Source organism: Marmota monax, unplaced genomic scaffold, assembly GCF_021218885.2.
Source record: "Marmota monax isolate L192 unplaced genomic scaffold, Marmota_monax_Labrador192_F-V1.1 WCK01_AAM20220418_F8-fsc00071, whole genome shotgun sequence".
Lineage (NCBI taxonomy): Eukaryota > Metazoa > Chordata > Mammalia > Rodentia > Sciuridae > Marmota > Marmota monax.
This window is the reverse complement of record NW_026695217.1, coordinates 9236785-9259928: the sequence shown is the minus strand read 5'-3', so window position 1 is coordinate 9259928 and position 23144 is coordinate 9236785. Positions and strand designations below refer to the sequence as shown.

The following is a 23144-nucleotide window of genomic DNA, read 5'->3' as shown; positions in this document are numbered from 1 at the left end:
TGGAGCCCAGCAGAGTGGCCAGCCTGTGAGAAGCAGAGGCCTGGCAGCTCCTATACCTCACTGGCAGCAGAAGCCCAGGATGCAAGCTGTCTGCCCACCAGACTCACAGGGTCCAGTTTTAAGGCCAGACATCTGTGCTGCAGCTGAGCAACAGTGATTCTAGGGGCCACTGTGCACAGGTGGGCACCTTCCGTGCTTCCCCTGAGCTGCCTGGGTCCACCCTGGCCTGGTCCAGCTCTCCTCCTCCTGCAGCCTCACCTCTGCCTGAACCAGGGCAGCCTGGCCCAGTCTGTGCAGGGGCCTAGGACACGGACACCCAGAGAATGTCCCCTGTCTGCACAGTGCTCATCTGCCCGCCTGGAAGGGCCACCTAGAGATGGTGGGTGAGCTCAGAAGTCTCCAGACCCCACACCCAGGACTCGTACACCTGGAGGTCATCAGTACCCCACAGGGTCCAGGCTCACAGGGCGGAGAGAGGAACTGATTCCCCCTCACCTGGCAGCCTGTGGTCTGCACCCTCCACCTGACCCACACATCTGCCTGGAAGTGAGGTAGGGCTTGCTGGCACCACCCGCTGGACAAACCTTGCTTCTCGAACTCTTCAAACAGTGTCAGGCTGGTGATGCTGGGCCCCGTGAAGATGATGTAGTTCTTGCCGGCTGCACTGCGGCACAGGCTCCTGGCCACCATGCTGTGTAGCTGAGGCTTGTTCTTCAGGGCGTCCAGGCTGTCTGGACCTCCACCTTCCTTCAGGTGGACGTAAATCTGTAACAGACACCAGAGGCCCATATGTTCAGGGTGCCGTTGGGAGAGACCCCAAAGCTGAAGGAAGTGTGGATCTCTGGGCTGGAGCTGGAGGCAACCCCTACCCCAAGTCTTCCCCACCACGGTGGCCCTGTGTCACCCAAGATCGCCTGCAGCCCCAGCGGCTGGTGACTCAGCCTAATGTTTCAGGTGGGGGTCAGGGTGGCAAAGGTCCAGCAGCTACAGCTCTGACCCTGAGGCTGAGGTGGACACAAGCACCATCCCATCCTGCAGCATGGGTTGGCTGGTGTTTACCAGGAACTAGAGTAAAGGCTACCTCTATGGTCAGGAGGTGGGATGGGCCTGCCAAGGCCCAGGACCAGCAGAGAGCACAAGCAGGTGGAAGGTGCAATCAGCAGTATCCATGCTCCTTCTATGCGCAGCCCAAAGGGTTGGCACGAAGAAGAGCAGCTTGGAGAACCACCTGTCCTGCCCATGGCGCAGCCAGGAGGGGCTCCCCAGAGGGCTGGCAGTGTCCTCACCAGGAGCTCGGGCGTCTCTGGAGCATTCCTAGGGCCTCTGGGCAGCCGTTCAGCAGTCCCTACCACTGCCTTGTGCCTGCCCATCCCCGGGGGCGCACTGACCTCCAACCACGGAGGGAGTAGGTGCATCAGGCAGAAGCCAACCGTGCCCAGAGACAGAGGGCCCAGGCAGAGCCCAGCGCCCTCTCAGGACCGTCCTGTCCAGTGGCTCTGGGGCATCCCTCGCAGAACGCATGAGCCTGAGGTCCTAACAGGGGGCCAAATGAAGGTCTGAACCACATCTGGGACGGGAGGCAGGGCCCTGGCTCAGCAAGAGCGTCTCAGAAAACAGTCACCACCACAACAGGAAGCATGGTGCTGGGTCAGTTCATCCCGGAATGCCACGTGGCCCAGGGGTCTTCACCTGCTGCAGGTGACCTCCACCTACACCACAGCTGGGCAGTTTGTCCGTCTACACCGAAGGTCAAGACGCTCTGCTGGTCCCTTTTCTTGCTGTACCAACTTGGTGGCTGCAGTTGCCAGTCTGTCAGCTCACGGCTCGCAGGCTGGGGTCTGAGCCTGGTGTAGTGTCTTTCTGCTCCAGGTCACACGGGGCTGAAGTCAAGGTGTCACTGGCATGTCCCATCTACAGGGTGCATTTCTGTTTCCCGTGGCTGCAGGACAGAGGTCCTGGTCTTTCTGGCCATGAGGGACCCGGCTGCGTCCCCGCCAATGGCAGCTCCACCCTCAGAGCCAGCAGCAGAGCCCCTTCCTCAGGCGAAGGCCTCTGGCGCATCCCATTTTCTCCAGGAAGAACCTGGCCTGGCTCTGATGCCAAGTGGTTGAGCCTTCCCAGATACGTGCCCTTGAGCTAGTTTAAACTTTCACAAGGGAACACCAAAGCCCCTTGACAGTGCTGCTGCGGCAGGCCCTTTGGTGTGAACAGCCAGGAGGCCTGTGCACGGGCAGAAGCTCCTGTGCGTGGGAGGAGCTGGGACGCACAGGAGGGCGAGGGCCTCCTGAGGCAGAGAAGAGGCTCCACACTGCTGGCTGGAGACGGCAGCAAAGCACGTCCAGGCAGACGTGAAACAAGCCTGCTGGCCCCAGCACCCCACATGGTGAGGCCTGGGCCTCAGAGCAGCCACCAAGAGGGGTCAGCAGCAGGTGAGATGACCGTGGTGTGTGGGTGGCAGGTGGCTTAGTCACGTGCAGAATGTGCAGTAACAGAAACGGCACCGTGTCCCCATAAGGGCAGATGTGACTCGCAAAACAACTCAAGCGTGTGCACGCTTACACAGGCCATGTCCTTGGGCCACTTCTGTATGACAATGTGTTTGTTGTGTTCACAGACATCCGGGACTTGTGCTTGATCCTCAATGGACAACACATTTAACCAGAAAAAGAAGAACCTACGTGGCAGCATTGACCACAGCGTATGTGGAATGTGCAGCACCTGCAGGGCCTGTGGCGTGGCTGTGGTGAATGGCCTCCCATGGCCTGGAGACGATGAGGCTGCAGAGTCAGGTGGCCTCCTGCTCCTATTTACTGAGCACCCCTGATGTGTGCCAAGGGCCTTGACCCTGGGGCAGGCGGGGTGAGGGCGTCCGGCTGTAGGAGGCTGATGGAGCCCCCAGGGCAGCCCTTCTCTGCCCAAGGACACCGTTGCAAGGGAGGGATTGTGACAGAGGCCTCCTGTCTCACCAGGAAACCAGGAAGTAGCCTGCAGCCAGAGGTGGACAGCTAGAGCCCAGGATGCCCGTCTGGAGAGTGGTGCACACTTCTCTTAACCACTGAGAAGCTCTGGAAGCCTCACAGGCCCTGCCCAGCACAGGACCCAGGACCTGGCATCAGTGGTGCTGGGAAGTCTGGCTACTCCATGCCCCTGCAGGACTACGGGGCCTGGCCGTCCCGGTGGCCTCGACTGAGAATTCCAGAAAGCCCCTCAGCTGGGGAGCAGCTCCAGTGGAGTCTCAACCCCAGGATGCACGCTGTGTTGGTCATGTCCAGACTGGAGTCTCCTGAAGAACTTGTCAGCCTCTGAGACCACAGTGTCCTGGAGGCCACACACCTTCTTCCTTGGGTGCTCTCTATGGCAGTGTCTGATGCAGCACCAAAGCCTACAGCCTCGGGACAAGCATCTGTTGGCCTGCTTTTAAAAGGAGTGGGATCTTGCTAGGCACAGTGGTACACACCTGTGATCCCAGAACTGGGGAGGCTGAGGCAGGAGGATCGCAAGTTGGAGGCTGGCTAGGTAATTGCCAATCACAGTCTGCAAGGACATTTTCCTGCCTGTGCAGAGAGTGGGCTGGAAGCCTCTTCAGGGCAGGACATGTCCCTTTTGGATGTCGAGCTTTTCACTTTTCCTAGAAAAGTTTTTCTTGCTCCTATGTCTTCTCACATGCATGCACATGGTACTGGGAAATTAACCCAGGGTGCTCTAGCACAGAGCCTTGTCCCCAGTCCTTTTTATTTTAAAGACAGGGCTTTGCTAAGTTGCTGAGGCTGGCCTCAAACTTGTGATCCTCCTGCCTCAGTCTCCAGAGTTGCTGAGATCACAGCACGGCCACCACATGGTTTAACTTTTGAAAAAAATGGAATTAAAGGTGGGAAGGCTGTTATTAATACACCATGCCCAGGAGTTGTTGCTGGTGCTACCCATTTTATACTGACCCTGTGACAGAAGAACTGCGAGAACAAAGGCCAGGGTGTCAGCACTTCAGGGACCACTTACGAGATGGCATTCACCTGGCCCTACTTCCAAAGTGCCCCAGACTTGAGAGGCAGGACAAAGTCCTCTCTCCCTGGGCTCCAGGGAGCATTAGGGCTGGCTGCAGCTCCTGCCAAACCCCGAGGTCCAGACGCATTGGCTAACACAGCTCTGCTGTGGCTGTGTTGCCCGGGCGGCCAGGAGAGCACCAGGGAAACCCTGCTGGCTACCTGGTCTTAACCCTGCCCTGCTTCCTGAGTTCAGAGTAGGTCAGGATCCTCCATTGTGAGTGCACAGCATGTCTGGGGACACGAAACTGGTGACTCTGTCATTGCCGATGGGGCAAGGAGCGGGGGATGGCATGGGGAACCCAGCGGTGGGCAGACGGCACAACATGCACACCTCTGCCCCCTGGAAGGATAAGGGCAGATGGAGGTGTCAGGTCACCTGGCTGCCCCTTGTGACAGCCACGTGAGTTTAACCTGTCTGTCCGTGGGAGAAGCTGGGGACCGCAGGCGGGACGTTGGGCCAGGCCGGGGAGCTGTCGCTGGGTCGGGTGATTGCCTGGCCAAGGTGCTTGGCTGCCAGGAGCCCTGCCTCCTTGTCTGTTGGCACACATTGCCAGGCCATGGTCCTGCAGCACAAGCTGGGCACGTGGGAGGGGTGCTGTGCACAGGTGCCCCCAGTCCTCAGATTCGCTCCAAGATCCCCATGGGTGCCCGAAGCCACTGGTGGTACTGCCCTGGATCTGGTCACGTGCTGTAGCCATAACTTTTGCAGTTTGAGGCACAACAGCAAAACTGGAGAGCATCGGTTCCCTTCATAATTTTACAGGCAGATTTGTTCTTACTGACCATCTCAACATGGGTTTTTTTTTTTTTTTTTCTTACTATGTCAAGAACTTTCCTCTTTCATTTAGAAGAAGCAGCTTCTCTGGGCAAACCTGAGCAGCCAGCACCACCACCTCACTATTATGAGGTGACTTTGGACACAGCGCTGCAACAGTCCACCTGGTAACTGAGATGACTCCTGGGGATGCACTGGTGGGTAGCACATACAGGGTGGATACGCTGGGAAAGGGGTGAGTCAGGTCTTGGGCAGCACAGACAGTGAGCTCCCTTCACCACACTCGGAACAGTGCACAGTCCAAAATGTGTGCTGTCCATTTCTGAAATTTCCCATCTGGTGTTTTCAGACTGTGGCTGACAGCGGATGACTGACCCCTGAGAACATGAGACAGTGCATGGGGCCACTGGGTGGAGCTCGGCAAGGGTGCTGCTCAGCCACTGCCTCTGGACACGGCATTCTTAAGCACACAGCCGCCTCTGCTCCCGGGGGCCAAGGCTCAGCCCGCAGCCTGTACAAGCCCCAGGACTGCACCACATGCTGTGAATCAGTACCACAGTCTCTCCTGCTGGAGAAGCCGGGGCTCTACCCGTCCCTGGTATTCAGGGTGAGCACAGTGCAAACAGAAGGTGTGTGTGGTGTGTGGGATCCACAAGGCCAGCAGACTCCCTGAAGGAAGGAGTGGCTGTCCCTATAGAATGCACCCAGTGCACCAGGCCCAGCCCACCTGAGGGTCCTTCAGTCGGCAGGAGAAAGACGGGACCCACCCACTGATGGAGGACATCCCCAGAGCTTGTGCCCTCCAGCTCTGCAGGAAAACCTGCAGTCTCTTCAGGTGCCTATGATCCGAGGTGGCCAGGAGTCACCAGGCAACTCTTCCTACCAGTCCTAGCTCAGGACAGAGGGGTGGGCAGCCACCCTGAAGCTGGGCCCAGGTCTGCAGCCACGAGGCCAGCAGCCTGGTGGGAGCACACAGGCGGAACTGGCCTGGTCACCAGGGACTTAACCTTGGAGTCACCCTCTGGTCTCCAGCCTGCTGCCCCCTCTCCGACACCACCTCCTCTGGGATACGAACCATGTCTGCCATCAGTTCTGAGGGGCCAATAGCATGCATGCCCCCAGTGAAGGCCAATTTCACTGGCGGGTTGGTGGCCTGATGTGAGGATGGCCTGAGGCCTTAGCCTAAGCAACTCCATCTTAAAACTCCACTTGGAAACCTGCAGTCTCTCCAGGTGCCTATGAAGCCCTCTAGTATGGCCCTCAAGCACAGCCTGACATAAACAAGTCACTTCTCCCCACCCTGACAAACTCAGAGTGAAGTCTCTGTCATGTTGTCCTCCCCGGATAAGGGGAAGAGGCAAGAAAATCAGGGTGAGGACCCCCAGACCAGATGTTTTAACCCCAGGGCAAATGATGTCACTGAGAAACCCAGTGGCCGCTGATAAGGATAGAAAGGGTGGTCAGAAGCCCCTGAATTTAGTATAAATGATGGAGCAGATGAACAGATGTTCAGCCAGCCGACACTGATGCCCTCACACTGAGCACCTGAGGTGACATCCCAACTCTTCTCATCCTTTGCTGATCCTCTGCATCTTCCTGACTGCTCTCAAACTCTGCAGCCACATCTTGACCCTGGGGAGAGCCACAACTTCTCCCTGTGACCCTCTCCTCAACCAGCTGTCAGCTCCACCCCAGGAGGGGCCTCTATCGGTTCATGACCTGATCACCTCATTCTGAGTGTACATCTGCTGGACTTAAAGCCTAGGGCTTGAGACTTTAGATGGGACACTTGAGCTTAGCATGCAGAGGGAATGTCTGTCATGAGCCTGACATGATTAAGTGTGTTTGCAGTGCTTAGGATCAACCTAGAATTGTTTGCTGTGAACTGATTATGTCTATTGCAGTGCCCAGCACTAAGGATTGTCATTTTCTCGATTAAGAATGGATAAAAAAAATGTGGCATTTATACACAATGGAATATTACTCTGCATTAAAAAATGACAAAATCATAGAATTTGCAGGGAAATGGATGGCATTAGAGCAGATTATGCTAAGTGAAGCTAGCCAATCCCTAAAAAACAAATGCCAAATGTCTTCTTTGATATAAGGAGAGTAACTAAGAACAGAGTAGGGACGAAGAGCATGAGAAGAAGATTAACATTTAACAGGGATGAGAGGTGGGAGGGAAAGGGAGAGAGAAGGGAAATTGCTTGGAAATGGAAGGAGACCCTCAGGGTTATACAGTGGAGGGGGTAGAGAGAGAGGAGGGGAGGGGAGGGGAGAGGTGGGGAGGGGGTAGGGTGGAGGATGGGAAAGGCAGCGGAGCACAACAGACACTAGTATGGCAATATGTAAATCAATGGATGTGTAACTGATGTGATTCTGCAATCTGTGTATGGGGTGAAGGTGGGAGTTCATAACCCACTTGAATCAAAGTGTGAAATATGATATGTCAAGAAATTTGTAATGTTTTGAACAACCAACAATAAAAAAAAAGAACCTATAGAGTGAAATTGTACTGAGTGATCTGAGTGGATAAAGCATTGAAAAGGGCAGAAGCGTGGACATCTTTATTTCTCCCCCTGGACTGCATAAGTCGCACCTTTGCCCACCATGCCACCTGTGCAGATGGCCTCCTGGGGACTGGCAGGCATCTTTGGGGACATCTCAGGGGAATGTGGGCGCCTCTAGAGGCCAAGTGTTGAGGGAACTGGCCCCCCGGGTGGCAGGGGCCCTGTGAGCACCTGGACAATGAAGCCGGTGGACGAGCACTGCCGGACCCAGAGGCTGAACTTCCGCTTCTTCCTCTTTCGCAGCTCACGCTCCGTGCACGTGGCGACAAACACAGGGTCCTCATCAATCAGGGGTTCATGTAGCACCTGCCAGGGAAAAGCAGAAGTTCCCACGGAAGGCAGCGTTAGCTTGGCTCCCATTTGCCTCTGGCTGGCTGTGTGGCCTCAGCCAGGCACCTGACTTCTCTGAGGCAGTGTCCTTATCCACAAGCTGAAATGTCAGTATTTACAGTGTCCCAGGGAAGACACAACAAGAAAGGGGCCCTGAGCACAAACCCTGACAGCAAATGCCATCCGTGGAACTGCTATAAGGGCCTGACGTCCTCAGTCCCGACTGCTGGGGAGAGGGATCCCAGCAGTGATCCTCCGGTCTCTGGCTGGACACATCCAGTGGAGGGTGCCCGTCTCTGTGCCAGGACACCTTGTCCACGGTGGGCAGCTCCATGGCTGAGGAGTTCTCTCTTGCAGAGTCAAAAATGCACAAACACTTATCTAAAACCCTCGGGCCCACTTCCACCCGTGAGAAACAAAGGAGAAACAGGCTCTCTTTGTCTTTTTCCGTGCTGAGGTGGGCAGGGGTCTCACAAGGGCTAAGCTGGGGCTCTGCCACCTCCCTCATTAGGGTCTCAGGTCAGCTCTCCTGTTGCCTGCGGCCTCCTCTGCCCAGACCGACTGTCCCCTCTCAACAAGCGCCTCAGGTGACCCGGTTCCCTGCCAACCCATTACAAAGTTACGTGGCTTTCCCAATAAGAGGTCAACGAAGCTGCTCCAAGGGGGCAAAGGGCCGCTTCTCCTAGCAGAAGCATCTTGGAGGCTGCCGGTAGATTTTAGGAACAAACTACTTCCTCCACCCCACTTGTGTTCCAAAGCTAACTGTGAATCAGAACACGTGTCTGTTAGCTAAAGGGGGTCAGCACCGATGCAGCTCCAGGAGAGGTCACAGTGCTTTGGTCAGGATCAGCAGGCCACAGCCCCGGCTGGCCCTCCCCCTGCTTTGTAAACGAAGTCCTACTGGAACTGGCTCTGCGCGTTCTTTCATGTGTCGTCTGTGGCTGTGTCTGGGCCACAGCAGCAGAACTGACCAGGCCCACAGGGACACATCATTCTGAAGTACCCCATGCCATTAAACGAACACTGTCAACAAAGAAGTCACCCAGGGACCTTGCCCACGTGTGGCTCTGACCCAGCAGGACTGAGGCAGCAGCTGACACTGTTTCCCCGGGTCCCTGGTGCCGTCAGAGCACTGTCTGACCAGGAATGGAGGTGCTCACCACTGGGAACTGCATGGCGCCCCCCTTCTCCCATCACCTGGAATTCCATTTTAATAGTGGAATGCCTGCAGGGTCTGAGTTGGGGACAAGCCCGCTGTGCTTGCTGTGGGAAGCACGGGGACATCGAGCCTGGTCCCGGCCTCTCTCAGGGTCCCATGCCTGGCTGCAGCCTCCTGGGCCCTCACATCTGGCTTCTGGAATCACTGGGGTGCGAGTCATGAGGTGTTCACAGCCTGTGTGGACCCACTCTGACACAATGGGCAATGGCATGGACACAGAACTGCCCTCCTGTTCAGCAGAGCAGCAGGCACACTCCACAGCACCCACAGCACACACCCCTTGGGCACAAATGTGCCTGACACCCTGCAGGCCCAGCAGGGGCCCCAGACCTGACCCTCCTGTCAACAAGGGAACATGGGTCAGTATGAAGCTTGGCAGGGGCACAGGGGCCCAGCTCTGGAAATACTCATACCACAAGTCCCCTCTCCCCCAGGGGAGGTTGTTGCCTTTGTCACAGGTGCAACTTCCAAGGCCCCTGTGCATGAAGGCCTACTCTGAATGTTCTGGATGGCACGTGGTGTGTAAGGACAGGACATCCATTTGCCTATTTGCACAACCCTCAGGCATCTCTGATCACTGGCTCTGGTCTTGAGAAAATGCAGCGTGTCCCATTTTGTATTTGTTTGGATGCCACATAGGCAGGGGCACACACCCACCTGGCTATGACAGGAGGTCCTCTGGGGCTCTGCAAGCCTTCCAAAGGCTGTGGTGGGCTGGGCCTGTGGTGCTTAGGGTGGCAAGAGGGAGCAGGCACAGCATCTCCCGGGAACTGGAGCAAATCCGTCCTCATGCCTGAGCAGAGGGACAGAGTGTCCCATTTTAACACCCGCCCTGTAGCTGCTGTCCAGCTGCTGCCTGCTCAGGGCTCTGAAGGGCTGCAGGGCCTCCCTCCAGCTCCCAGGCCCAATGCTGCCCAGGGACAAGTCCGTGGATTTCAGGTCCCCTCAGGGCCCTGAGGAGTACCAGAGGGGCATGGTGAACATCCTGAATCAGGCCACAGAGGACTGAGCCTGCAGCCAGGGGTGCACAGGCAGCCCAGGACCAGCACACAGTACGTATGCAACAGACGTGAGCACCACCGTGGACAAGGCTCACCTAGACAGGGAGCCAGAGAGTCCCCAGCAACTCTGCCTTTAGACTCTGCACATCAACCAACCAACGAGCTGGACGTGGGACTCCTGAGAACTGCAGGGATATGACAGGCCTGCAGTCCCCAAGACGTCTGACCCAGGATGGTCAGAGGTGGTTGTTTCTGTTCCCTGTGTGCAGCTAACATGTCTCCCACTGGGTCATTCCCAACCACGCAAGTGTTCAGCGACATAAAAACCACATCTAAGCCCTGCAGGCCGAGGACGAGGCAGTGCTATGTCCACCAGAGACAGCACCTGTCGTTACTGGTAGGCAGGTGGAACTCAGCTGCCCACCCATCATGGGAGGGACTCAGCATCAGGATCTGGGGAACACAGGCACCATGGGGCCTGGACAATGGACACATCTGCCCAGAAGAGAAAGTCATCCCAAACACCTGGCCATCATGAGAGGGCCTGCCCAGCAGGTTCCAGAAAGCAGGGGAGCTACTCAGGGGGTCTTCAGACCCCCACAGACCTAAAACCTGGTGACGTCCTCCCACAAAGCCCGTGGCTTCTGGTGGGGTCAGGTGGGACAGTAGAGCTGAGGAGGCTCCAGAAGAGAACATCAGGGCTGGGGCTATCAGAAGTCCGTCAAGGAAGGCACACAACATGGTCAGTGAGCCTCTGGACACAGAAGGGAAGGAGGCGTCTTTCCACACAAAACGGCCCAAGGCAACAGGCTCACATGGGTGAGCCACATTCCACAGCCAGGCTGCACCTCCCAGACTAGACGTACCCTGCCCTACCTATAGCCTCCCAATCTGCCAGACCAGGAAAGGTACTCCAAGGAGGATTCCAGAGTCTATCTCACTGCAGGTGTGATGGTCCTGGGCCCAGGTGCACACCAGATGGGGAGGTACTGGGCCACGGGCCCAGGTACACACCAGGCAGGGAGGTTCTGAGACATGGGCACAGGTGCACACCAGGAGGGGAGGTTCTGGAGGCTACGGGCACAGGTGCACACCAGGCAGGAGGTTCTGGGCCATGGGCACAGGTGCATACCAGGCAGGGAGGTTCTGAGCCATGGGCACAGGTGCACACCAGAAGGGGAGGTTCTGAGCCACAGGCATAGGTGCGCACCAGGAGGGGAGGTTCTGAGCCACGGGCACAGGTGCGCACCAGGAGGTGAGATTCTGGGGGCTATGGGCACAGGTGCACACCAGGCAGGGAGGTTCTGGGCCACAGGCACAGGTGTGCACCAGGAGGGGAGGTTCTGGGCCATGGGCACAGGTGTGCACTAGGTGGGGAGGTTCTGGGCCACGGGCATAGGTGCACACCAGGCAGGGAGGCTGGGCCACACGCATAGGTGCACACCAGGCGGGGAAGTTCTGGGCCACGGGCACAGGTGTGCACCAGGCGGGGAGGCTGGGGGCCATGGGCCCAGGTGTTCACCAGGCAGGGAGGTTCTGGGCCACTGGCACAGGTGCACACCAGATGGGGAGGTTCTGGACCACGGGCATACATGTGCACACCAGATGGGGAGGTTCTGGACCACGGGCATACATGTGCACCAGGAGGTGAGGTTCTGGGCCACGGGCACAGGTGCTCACCAGGCAGGGAGGTTCTGGGCCATGGGCACAGGTGGGCATCAGGCAGGGAGGTTCTGGGCCACGGGCACAGGTGCGCATCAGGCAGGGAGGTTCTGGGCCACGGGGACAAGTGTGCAGCAGGCGGGGAGGCTGGGGGCCACGGGCACAGGTGCTCACCAGGTGGGGAGGTTCTGGGCCACTGGCACGGGTACACACAAGGCGGGGAGGTTCTGGGCCACAGGCACAGGTGCTCACCAGGCAGGGAGGTTCTAAGCTATGGGCACAGGTGCACACTAGTCGGGGAGGCTTAGGAGTTAAGGTTAGCCAGTGCTACCACCTCCTGCTAATGTGGGAAAGTTGACAGGGAGCCACACCAGAGGGGTCCTGGGCTCTACAAAACCTTGTACAGAGACTGGTCTCTGCAGAGTAGCCTGGTAGGCCTTTGGCACCTAAGCTGCCCCTGGGACCTGAAGGTCTACTGCTGTCCCTGCTCATTCCCTGTGCCACGGGTGTCCAGCCCCTCTCCACCACCAGCAGGCTCGTGTCCAGAGGATATGAGGAGGGGGTGCCAGCTTGCAGAACACACTTTGGGAGAGGAAAGTTGGAAAGGTGACAGCGGCCCCTCAGGAGCAAGCCACAACTCTGGTGGGAGCTCTCTTCCCGTCATCCTTGCCAATCAACACTGGTATAGGGGTCAACAGAACAAGGAACAGCAGAGGTGACCTGAAGGGACCTTGGGTGGGCAGGGGAGAACCGAACCCAAGTCCCGCCACCAGCCAGGCACAGACAGGCACTGGAGCAGCTGGCCAAGGCCCCAGCTCACCTGGGTTTGGGATGGCCTGAAGGCGGCCTCGAAGCTGCCCTGCAGGGAGTCGAGGAAGGGCTGCACCTTGTAGAGCCCATGCGTGGCCTGGCTGGAGCGGAAGGCCACAACGTGGAAGTACTTGAGGATCTTCTCGAAGCGGGCCTGGCTCATGGCCAGGGCCAGGCTGCGGTTGCTGTAGAAGCCGCTGCTCCAGATGCTGAGGACAGACTCACAGTGGGAGACGCTGGTGGAGATCACATAGCCCAGGAAGGCCTTCATCTCAGCCAGTGTCACCTCCACCCAGGCACCGTCGCTGCCAAATCGCTCCTGGAACTTCTTGGCGTACATGTTGGTCTGCATCACCATGCTCTTAAGCACGTTGTCGGGGACAAACAGCTGGAAGAAGTCCATGGCACTGGCACTGGGGGGCATCTTCCGTGTGGGACCTAAAACCCAAAGACAGGCCACATGCTCATCCTATGACCCCAAATGCAGGAAGAACATGCTGTTGCCCAGCCCTGGCCCTCCTCCCTCCCGGAGGAGCCAGAATTCAGTGCCCTGGGGAGGCGACGGTCCTGCTGCACCTCCTGCCTGGCCTCTGGCCCCACGGCAGAGCCCAAGCAGCTCCTTCCCTGAACGCAGCAGCACCAGTGCCGACAGCCCATACCCCAGGGAGGACAAAGGGCCAGGGATGTGGCTAAGTGGCTATCTGGCTTCCACTGTCTTATACTTTAGGGTGGCTCTGTGGGTAAGCCCCTTCCACCAAGGAGCAGCTCCCTCCAGGAAAGGGCACCCTTGCCAGGCATGCCCAACGGGGCACCCTGAGCCCACCAGTGAGTGATCTGAGGGGGCTGGTCTACAAGACATCGCCAGTGTGCTGAGACTCCATGACTCACAACAGGGTCACATGCCGGTAGCCCCTTCCAGGATCAAAAGCCGACCTGTAGCCCTGGGGGCAGCCACACGTAGCCCAGGCCCATGAGCCCACGAGCTGCAGCCCAGACCTCAGGAGAAACCCACCCCACCTCACCAGCCCTGGAGAGGAGCGAGACCAACGGGTTGGTTTCCACCCAAAGACGTGACCAGTATTGCTCCATTGTGAATGGAAAAACCACAAGTTGAATGGCCTTCAGGGGGCCGTGTGTGTGTGTGTGTGTGTGTGTGTGTGTGTGTGTGTGTAGGGCCAGCAGAGCACAGATTTGGAAAACCCGAGCTGGCCTCAAAGCTGGTGCTCATCAGAATCCTGGTCCCTCACGCCTGCCCTTCCTTTACTACCAGCTTACACATTTCCAAAAGACAAGGTCTCCACGGCACAACTAAGGTGATGCGGATAAGAAAGCCGGCCACAGAGCAGGTGGGCAGGTGCAGGCAGCCACCCACTCGGTAGGGCGTTTTCAATTGCCCCTTGCCCTAGCTTTTGCACTGTCCAACGGGCACCAGAGTCCCTGCTGTGAAAGGCTGTCATGCAGAGTCAAGTAAGAGCTGAGAGTGACAGGCCAGCACAGCACACATGCCCTGGACCAGGTGCCCGAGGTGGGTGACTCTGTGATGGTACCCTCAGAAGCCCACTGATGGCCAGGGCAGCACTGTCCTAGGCAGACTCCTACTGTCCTTGCCTACAGAGGAGCATATGCCTGCAGAGCCACGTGGCCACCTCGCTGACTCCACCCACCATGGCTTGGACAGGCAGCAGCAGGCCCAGTGCCCCAGCACCACGCGACCACGGGAGGCAGCCAGGGGAGGGAGGGCCTGGCTCAGAAGCCCCAACACCAGGGATCCAGCATCCTCCTGTGGGAGCCGTGACTCCTGCACAGCATCACTGTATCACACTGACCCTGCACCACACTGACCCTGCACAGCAGGGTTCTCTCTTCCTATAGCCCCATTTAAAGTGACCCTGCCTCCCAGCCACTTGATGATGAATCCACACCACCGCCCTGGCCCTGCAACAGTGGCATGAAGTGGCTCCCGTCTGCTCTCCTGGCTTGTGAGAAGCCCCCACGGGTGCTGCCACGGCCTCGTAAGGCAGCCACCAGAGGACATGCCCTGAGGGGCTGCGAGGCCAGCACACCTGTCCACAGAGCCTCTCCAGGTGTCCCTGAGAGCCATCACCCACTTGGCAGAACAGGAAACAGCTCAGACACAACCCAAGGCTTGCCTGAGTGACCTCAGCCCCCTGGGCCACAGCCAGTCACCTGCTGGCCCCCACCTTCTGCCTTCTGACCTTTGCACTGCCAGATCACGAGGCCTGAAGCAGGATGGAACCTGCAGCCACCAAACTCCAGGGAAAGGACAGCATCCGTCTTGGGAACCGCAGAGGTGGTGGGAGACCTGGAAGGGGTGGTGCCACCTGAGCCCGGGTCTGGCAGACAGTGAGCACCAGGCAGGAGTCCAGCCCTTTGCACCCACCAGGTCCCAGGTCTGAACCTCCACCTGCTCCCCAAGGCTCACAATGCACAGTCCCCACCAGGGTCCTTCCTCCCTCTCCTCTTTTCACATAGCTACAGGGGCTCTGCTTAAAGAGGGGCTTAACACAGGGCAGTCAGGGAGTCACCACCTGGACATATGCGCAGGGCAGATGCTGGAAAGAAGGAAGAGGAAGACCACATCCTCTCCCCCAGGGCGGACTGCATAGTGAAAGGAGAAGGCAGCAGATGAGGACTTGGGCTTGGAGGAGTGCTGTGTCCACAAGAGTGACCAGAATTCAAACCTCAGGGGACGGCTCCATGGAAGGCTGTCTGAGATGGGCTCCAGAGGGGACCTGAGAAAGGTGTCAATCCTGAGGAGCTGAGGCATTTCAGGCAGGGGCCTGAAATGCAAAGGCCTTGGGGCCAGAGAGCACACACTGTATTTACTGCCTCTGTGAAAGGGAGAGGGGCTTCAGGAGGGGGTTTGGACACTGTCATGGACATGGACCTGCCTGAGCATGTAAGGAGACAGGGGAGGATGAGGACAAGTGTGGCACACACATGATACATCAGAGGGTTGTGTCTGCACCAGGTGCAGAGGACCTGGAGGCTGTGGCCGAAGTCCGGTGAAACCAGAAGAGACTGGGCCAGCTCCCTCTGTGGGCTCCCTACAGGTGTGTGGCTTGGAGTGCTCATGGCTGAGCTATCTGAGCAGGACAAGAGTGGCACCCTGTCCAGCACCCCAGAGCCCCCGACCCCGACCTCTGCTCCCTTTGGGTCACCGGTGGGCAGCACTGTCCTTGACCCACAGCCACCCATTAGTATGTCTTGCCACCTCTCACACCACCCACCCACTGCAACCTCAGGGAGGCTGGACAGTGCCAGTTGCCCCAAGGGTGTTGACTACTGACCACCCCAATGGTTCACAGCAAGAATGATGCTCAAACCTAACCACACACACTGCAGCCCACTCAAGACCCCACATGCTCCCCCAGCATCCCTCAGGAAGCCCCAGGGCCAGTGTGACTCAAGCCTGCCCCTCAGCCTGGGCCTGGGCCACTCTCTGTGGGTGTGCAGGAAGCACTGGCCAGGCCTGGCCTGAGCCTCACCTGAGCCACGGGGAGGAAGGAAACCCCTGGGCTCCACTCCACTCGGCCCTGTCCTTTGGCTTTCCTGACCCTCAGCCATGACTGGACTCCCAAGCCAGCCTCCCATCATGGCCCTCCTGGTCATCCTCTTCATATTGTTCCCAGTTCATTCGTGGTTTGGGGTCCTGTGTGCTGGGATGGGACCCAGGGCCCACACTCCAGGCAAGGGCTCCACCACTGAGCTGCACTCCAGCCCTTTTCATTTATTTACATATTTTTTGAGACAGGGTTTCACCAAGTTGTCCAGGCTGCCCTCAAAACTGTAAGCCTCCTGCCTCAGCCTCCTGCATCACTGGGATCACAGATTACGGGTGAGCACCAGTGCACCTGGCTTCCGTGTGAATTTTATGATCTGACAGAGCTTGCTGTTGACCGGCCTCTGCTGCCACCCTGATCCCAACAGAGCATGAGTGAGGCCGAGAGCAAGGCTGTGGCACCATCTGTGTGTCCTCAGAGGCCGCAGAAGGCATGCTCCACACTCGAGCCTGTTGATGAGATGGAGATCACTGAAGAGAGGACAGCACCTCCCCCCACAGGGTCCTTCCTCAGCTCAGCAGGAATAGCTGGGTCTCTGCCTGCTGACGGCCAGGGCAGCCAGGAGACCTGTGCCTGGGAGGCCTGAGCAGAGCGTGGGACAGGACTGACAGCCCAGGCCCCGTCCTGCTAGCCTGCCAGGTGCACTGGGAACCTCCTGTGAATTTGGGCCACTTCTGATAGGCATATGTGGGAGGGTGTGCAGCCAGCCTAGAGCAGCACTGGGCCCTGCTGGTCTCTCCCCACTCCCCTCCTCTGCCCTCCCAGTTGGAAAACCACTCTTGGCCCTTCTCCCCTCCCACACCCTCCCCCTTGCTGTGCTCCAAGCTGCTAGCCTTGTGACCTTGGGCAGGCCACTGGCACCCCTGCGTCTCAGTTTCCTTATCTACCAACGGGAACAGGCAGCAGGGTGTGAGTCATGGGACCTTACCCATGGTAGCTGCTGCTCGCCCAACCTCTGCCCTGGAGGCCAGCTGGCATCCGAGGGGCCACCTTCACCACGGGAGGGGAGCTGCTAGTGCATCTCTAAGCTGAGGCCTTTCAGAGGCTCCATACTCATTTTGGCTGAGAATGGCTTCTGGATGAGCTGGTGCTTTTTGGTAGAATGTGTCTGCAGGTTTGGGATGCAGGAAAGCATCAGAATTCCAGGTCAGGGGTTTAGGAGAACAGAATCATTCACATCCAGGCTGCATCAAGCCAGGCCAAAGCAGCCGCACCTGCATCACAACCTCTGCTCTGCAACACTGACAGCTGCACACCAGGAAGAAGCCAGGAAGGCACAAGGCAGGACTGGCTGAAGCCCCGCCCTCCCTTCTAGCAGCAGGTCCCAGTCTGCAGCTAAGGTGACCCCACTCCCCTGCAGGCTTGCGCCTGCCCCCATGTGGGATAAGCCTGGTCTGTTTGCAAGCACCTGGGTACCAGGCTCACTGACAGAATTTGACCGCTGGCCACCTAGTGCCCAGACACCCCTCCTAGTTCAACCTCTGCATGCACAACTCAGTGACTGGTTCCAAACTGACCCTGAGCTGGCTAGGGGGCTCCCAGGGGTGGGGCCCTCACTAGGCCCTGGCAGCCTGAGGGCAGCCAAGGAGCTTGGTGGTGTCCCCTTCCTGTGTAGCCTAACCTGCACACACCTGGGCACCAAAACCAAGTTCAGATTATTAGTGTTGGTCCTCAGCAGTGTCCTCTATCAGAGATCACAGGACTCTGTTGACCCTGGAAAACATGCAGGGATCTTCCAAGAAGCTTCATATGCAGCTCCAGCCTCATACACACAGCACCCTGGCTCCTCTGTGAGGAGCACAGAGGTTTACTGTGGGCATGAGTGCACACGTGCACATGGAGCACTCCGCACAGGCACTGGCCACTAGGGAGAGCACAGCACCAGGCAGCTGAGTGGGACCAGGGCAGGTAAGTGCAGCACCTGCAGGCTGGAGGGAAGCCAGTCCGTTGCCCACCAACAGGGACCCCTAGCATGATCAGGCTTTGTGTGACAGGCACTGGTGTGCAGAGGGAGATGTGCCCAAGCGTCCAGCACTTTTAGTCTCACTTGGGACCCGTTCTACATGAAGTACGTGTATGCGTGTAGGGGTTTGACTTTGGTGTGATGGCCGATGCAGGCGCCTGCCCCTGCAGGTGGCCTACTGGAAAGAATTCCGCGGGAGTGCTCTGCAGGGCAGGGCCCTGACCATCTCCAAGAGCACCATACTGCGGTGGGGAGCCAGAAAGCAAAGCCAGCACTGTCCACCCCAGGCTGGCACCACGTGGACGTGCCTGGGCAGCACCAGTATGCCACTGGCCTCCCCTGCTGCAGGTCCCACCTGTCTGCACACTGGCACCCGCGTTCCAGATCACGTGGACACACAGGCTCTGGACTTTGTCAGGGGACAGGGACCAGGTCTTGTGTGATTGTGAGGCCTTTGGGGCGGATCTGGGCCTCAGTGTGACAGTAGGATGACAAAGCAGGAGGGTCGTGAACCTCGGCCCTCACACGCCACTTGGATGGGTGAGGCACTCGTCAGGCCCAGCTCCACTAGCAGGTGCCAGCAGAGGGCCGTGGCTGCAGCCCCAGGCTGAGTCCCCACCCTGAAGGCTAAGCTGCCCAGAGCACTCGTCTTCCCCTACCCTGGACCATGCCCCAGAGGTAGAGGCTTAAAAAGGTACCTCATGTAAGAAATGGAGGCAGCATCCAAGCAAACCGACCAGGGCCAGGCTGCTGTAGTCAGAGCCACCTGGAAGTCAGGGAGGGCAGGTGCCCTTTACTGGGTCACTAGAGATGGGCTCCATGAGGCACCTACCTTGTCCCACTTGACCCTCTCCTGCTCTGGAGTTGATGCCCCTGGCCCTACCCATTACCAAGCAGGGACTGAGACTCAGAGGGCATAGGATGGCAGAGCATTTGCCTCTTCTGCAGAAACCAATGGGGGGGGACGTAGTTGTGAAGAGCCTGGTCCTCACGGGAGGACCATGAGGACAGATGTCAAGAGGAGGCTGAGGAGACGGCACAAGAGAGGGGTTTGAGGGTAGCAGGAAAGCCAAAGCTGACCAGGAACCTGTGCGAGACCAACATGAACTCCTGGAAAGAAAGAGCTCCGAGGCGAAATGGCTCCTCCCTGAAGGTGACCAGCACAGCGCGGGGCCAGCAGAGCCAGGGCTCTGGCTGAGGCATGCACAGGAAATCAGGAGCATTTTTAGAGACCACTTATGGCGACCCTCAAGGAGCACTGTGGGTGTACCTGGCCCTGGGGTGGGGACAGCCTCTGCTTGCTCCTGTGTATCTGCAGGCTTCCAACAGCCTGGGCCGCAGGAGGCACTCGGATGCCAGGGTGAGCATGAACGAACGGACTTGAAGGGACAGTGACAACTCCTACAGGTCTGAAGGAGGTCAGTAGCATCCTCACTGCCCAGAGGTCGGGAGCGTCATGGTTGTCACTGGGAAATGAGGAGGGGACAGGCCCTTGTGCTTGGTGAGATCAGGGCTGGGAGCGCCGCTGTGCAGCTGTAGCTCAGGCAGGACCCACATGGGGCTGGGAACGTGTGTACACACACGTGTGCAAGACATCCTGCGCACGTGGCCCAGCTCAGGATCCTGAGAGCCCGATTCAGACCTTCACACTCATACACAATGAGCTTGTTGAACGGCCACAGGTGGGGTATACAGAATGTGCTGACGTAACCCTTATCAACATTTGGAAAGGACACGGGGAGCCCAAGCAGCCAACAGGTGAGGTCCCATGGCAACGTGAAGCCCCTGAATGGCAGACCTGGAGACCTGCACCAGGGCCACAGCGACCCCTCTGCAGCAAGGTCGAGGCTGCACGCTGACTTGACAACACTGAGGAGGGCAGAGATGACACGGATGAGAACAGGTTTGAAAAAGGTGAGGGTCAGCATGTCCTCTGCAGCCTCCATGGAGAGGAAGAGGTGGGGGTAGAGGAAGGAGAGGGAGAGGTGAGGGGAGAGGAAGGAGAGGGAGAGGGAGGGAAGAGGAAGGAGAGGGAGAGGTGGGGGGAGAGGAAGGAGAGGGAGAGTTGAGGGGAGGGGAGCTTCTTCCCAGGAGTTGCAGACCTCCACACAGCATCTGAGGTCCAACAGAGGCCCAGGGGACAGGAGGCTACCCTGCCCAGCCATGTCACAGTGGCCGGACACTTGTGTGCCACAAGCGTGAGTGACAGCAAGAGGGTCCTCTCAGCCCAGGACCCCCAAGGCAGACACACCCCAGTGCTGTAAGCCACAACGAGAAAGCTGAGCTTAGTGACAGAGGACAGAGGACACCATTTCTCTCCAAATGCCTGCTTAAGTGGCAGCCCAATGCTATTCGGAGCCGCAGAGCAGGCTCTGTGCCTGTGGGAAGTGTCAAAGGCACGGGGTCTCCTGAGGCTGCCACCGGCAGAATGTCAACAAGCTGCAAGGGACGAAATCGTAGCCAGAGGAGCATACGTGCTCTGTGACAGAACAGGGCCCACTGATGGAGCGTCCTCACACAGGGAGCCCATGGGACAAAGTCCGGGGCGGCCAATGCACGCAGCTCTGGAGTGGAGGAGTGACCCTGAAGAGCACTTCCTAGAGGCTGGGCTGTGGCCTGGTGGCAGTGTCTCCAGCGGGAGCTGGCATTCCAATTGTCCTTCAGAGACAGAGTGGGATTGGGGATCTCCCTCCCAGGGCTGATGTCCTGGGCCTCCCAGCTGCCTGCTTCCGCATAGCCTTACTCCCTGAACTGGAGGCCATGGAGCCCGCAGGCAAGAGCAGGCAGGAAGCCCCCAGCAGCCCTCTGCGTTCCTGGGCTGGTGTCTCCTCACAGGCTCCCAAAGGCTTCCAGAGCCTTCCTCCTTGCACTCTCCCCATCCGCGACTGAAGTTTCCAAGGAGGAGTAAGAGCAGACACAAAACACCCAAACGCGTGGGGACAGAGAGCACAGAGACCTCGGGAGACGCATTTTTAACAAGACTGGAAAAAAACAAAAGGATCCTAAAAACGTTGATATGGTGGTTATAAATAGTCCTATTGTCTGTCAGACAGGGGAAGGACAACAGCTGTTAGACGGTATTGAAAGGCAAGCAGGGCCCGCGGTGACCGGCAGATGTCGGGAGGGGCAGCACATGCCCAAGCCACCCACAGGCTGGGTCTCATCGAGCTGCGCTTGCTCCTGGGTCCAGAACAGGCTGCCCCAAGACGCTTCAAACAAACAGGGGAAACAAGCAACTCTGCCCTCCTGGTCCCTAATGCAGGTAGAGGGTCAGGCAGGACTCGGGTCTTCAGGCCTGCGCTCCTTCAGGAGGACAATGCCCCGGCATCTCTCCTCTAGGGTCCAACCATGGTCAGCAGCTACCAGCATGCTTCCACAGACGACTTCCTTTTAAATCCACATTGTCCCAGAGCGCGGGAGCAGATGGAGTGCAGATCCAGTGGCCCAGTGTGAGTCGCTGCCTGTCAGCTGTGTGTGGCGGGATGTGGCCTCAGTCCACCTCTCTGCAGAGCTGGAGCAGAGAGGCCCTGTGGGATACCCTCAGGTCATGCTAGCTGCTCCTACTGCCATCAGGACAATCCGGCTTCTAGGAGCCAGCAAAGGGTACAGCATGGGCACAGCATCCACTCGGGGATGTACCGCAGCACCTACTCTCCAAGAAGGTCATCTCCAAGGACAATGTGGGAGGAGGGACACCACCTGGGAGAAGACTCCAGGTAGCCAGGAGGCAGGTCCCAACCCAAAGCTGGTCTCAAGGGCCTCACAGGGATCCTTTCAGGCCAGCCCACCTTCCTGGTCTCTCCAGGCCCAGTGTCTACACACTGAGGTCCACCGGAAGTAGAATCGCCTATATGGGCTCTGGACTCTTGTGGATGGCCTGTTCTCCACAGCACTGCCCCTGGGGCTGTCATGGTCACCATGTGGAGTTTGTGCTCAGATCACTGCAGAATTCTCATTCTGATTCAAGGATCCCTGTCACACCCTGTGCCAGGACCAAAGCCTGAGCACTGTGTCTAGGGCTGTGGACTGTGAAGGAGAGTATGGCAGGGCTGAGGGGACAAGGAGAGATGGGCTCAAGTCCATGTCACTGCTGATGAGCCCTTAGACGCCGGGCAAATGATTCAGTTTCCTCTTCCACAGAATAAAGTGGTTGGGCTATAATGTGGAAGGCTCTCCTGGCTCCTGGACAAGCCTAACTGCCCTCTGCTATCCAGCACTGGGCCTTAGTGCTCAAGGGACTGAACCTGCAGAGTGCCCAGCACAGGGGGCAGGAAGCCATGGCCCACCTGTGCAGGAGACTCTCACCAAAGGCACAGCTCACGCCCCCTGTGCAATGTACATGGCCAGTCCTGTGGGTGCAAGAAGAGGCTTTCTGATGCCTTTGCACCCATCTCCCCGAAGCTGGGGTCCTGCACACGCAGGGCAAGGGGCTGCGTTTTGGCTCCTTGGAAGCAAATTCTTCAAGATAAGGAGGAGAGTGATTCAGCCCAGTACATACCCATCTCAACTCCAGTGCTTTGTGCCACTGGCTGTGGAGGGCCAGTGAGCCACAGGAAGAAACCACAGTTACAGGCCGATCCCTAGGTGCCAGGCACCCAAGGACCCCACAGCAGAAGCAGCATGAGGCCCGGATCCCACAGCCACAGCTTTGCCCACGGGTGGTCACTCAACCGAGGAGCAAGAGGCTCAGGGCCCGCGGCACCTCCAGGACCCCTCTGCATGACGAGGACGCGGGTTCTTAGGCCTGACTGACAGCCACACAGGGGCCTCAGACAGAGCGTGTGGCCCCACAAGACTTCCCCATCTATAAAGTAAGAGCTCCAGCCTCCGAGAGCAGTCACAGGACAAAACCAAGCAGCTTGCTACACAGCTCAGCCCTGGCTCACACCCACCCTGGGCAGGCGCCCGCTCTGCTATGAGTGCCATCTGCCCAATGCTGGTGCCATGGGCCCTGCCTCCCGACTCAGGCCTGGCAGCTTGAGTTGAGGCACCCTGGAGACCACCAAGGCCAGTCAATGACACACCTCAGGCTTGACTGAGTCTGAGAAGGGGACATGACATTTATAGACTAGCAATAAGACCTGTGCTCCCCTTGAGGCCTCTTCCTGGCTTCTCCAAGTCCAAACATGGGGCTGAGCCAGAGGTGACACCAGCATTCTTGCCCTGAGATAGAGAGCCAGCTGC

At 58.2% G+C, this 23144-nt stretch overlaps 1 protein-coding gene across 1 annotated transcript in view; it reads right to left on the bottom strand.

Moving 5' to 3' along the window:
- Pgbd5 (piggyBac transposable element derived 5) overlaps positions 1 to 23144 on the bottom strand; it is a 48850-nt gene that overhangs the window by 6349 nt on the left and 19357 nt on the right. The window contains exons 2-4 of the mRNA XM_046432094.2: positions 12424 to 12851; positions 7563 to 7697; positions 585 to 765 (exon numbers count right to left, since the gene is read on the bottom strand). Coding sequence (XP_046288050.1) covers positions 585 to 765; positions 7563 to 7697; positions 12424 to 12851 — 744 coding nt within the window. The remainder of the gene's footprint in view (positions 1 to 584; positions 766 to 7562; positions 7698 to 12423; positions 12852 to 23144) is intronic.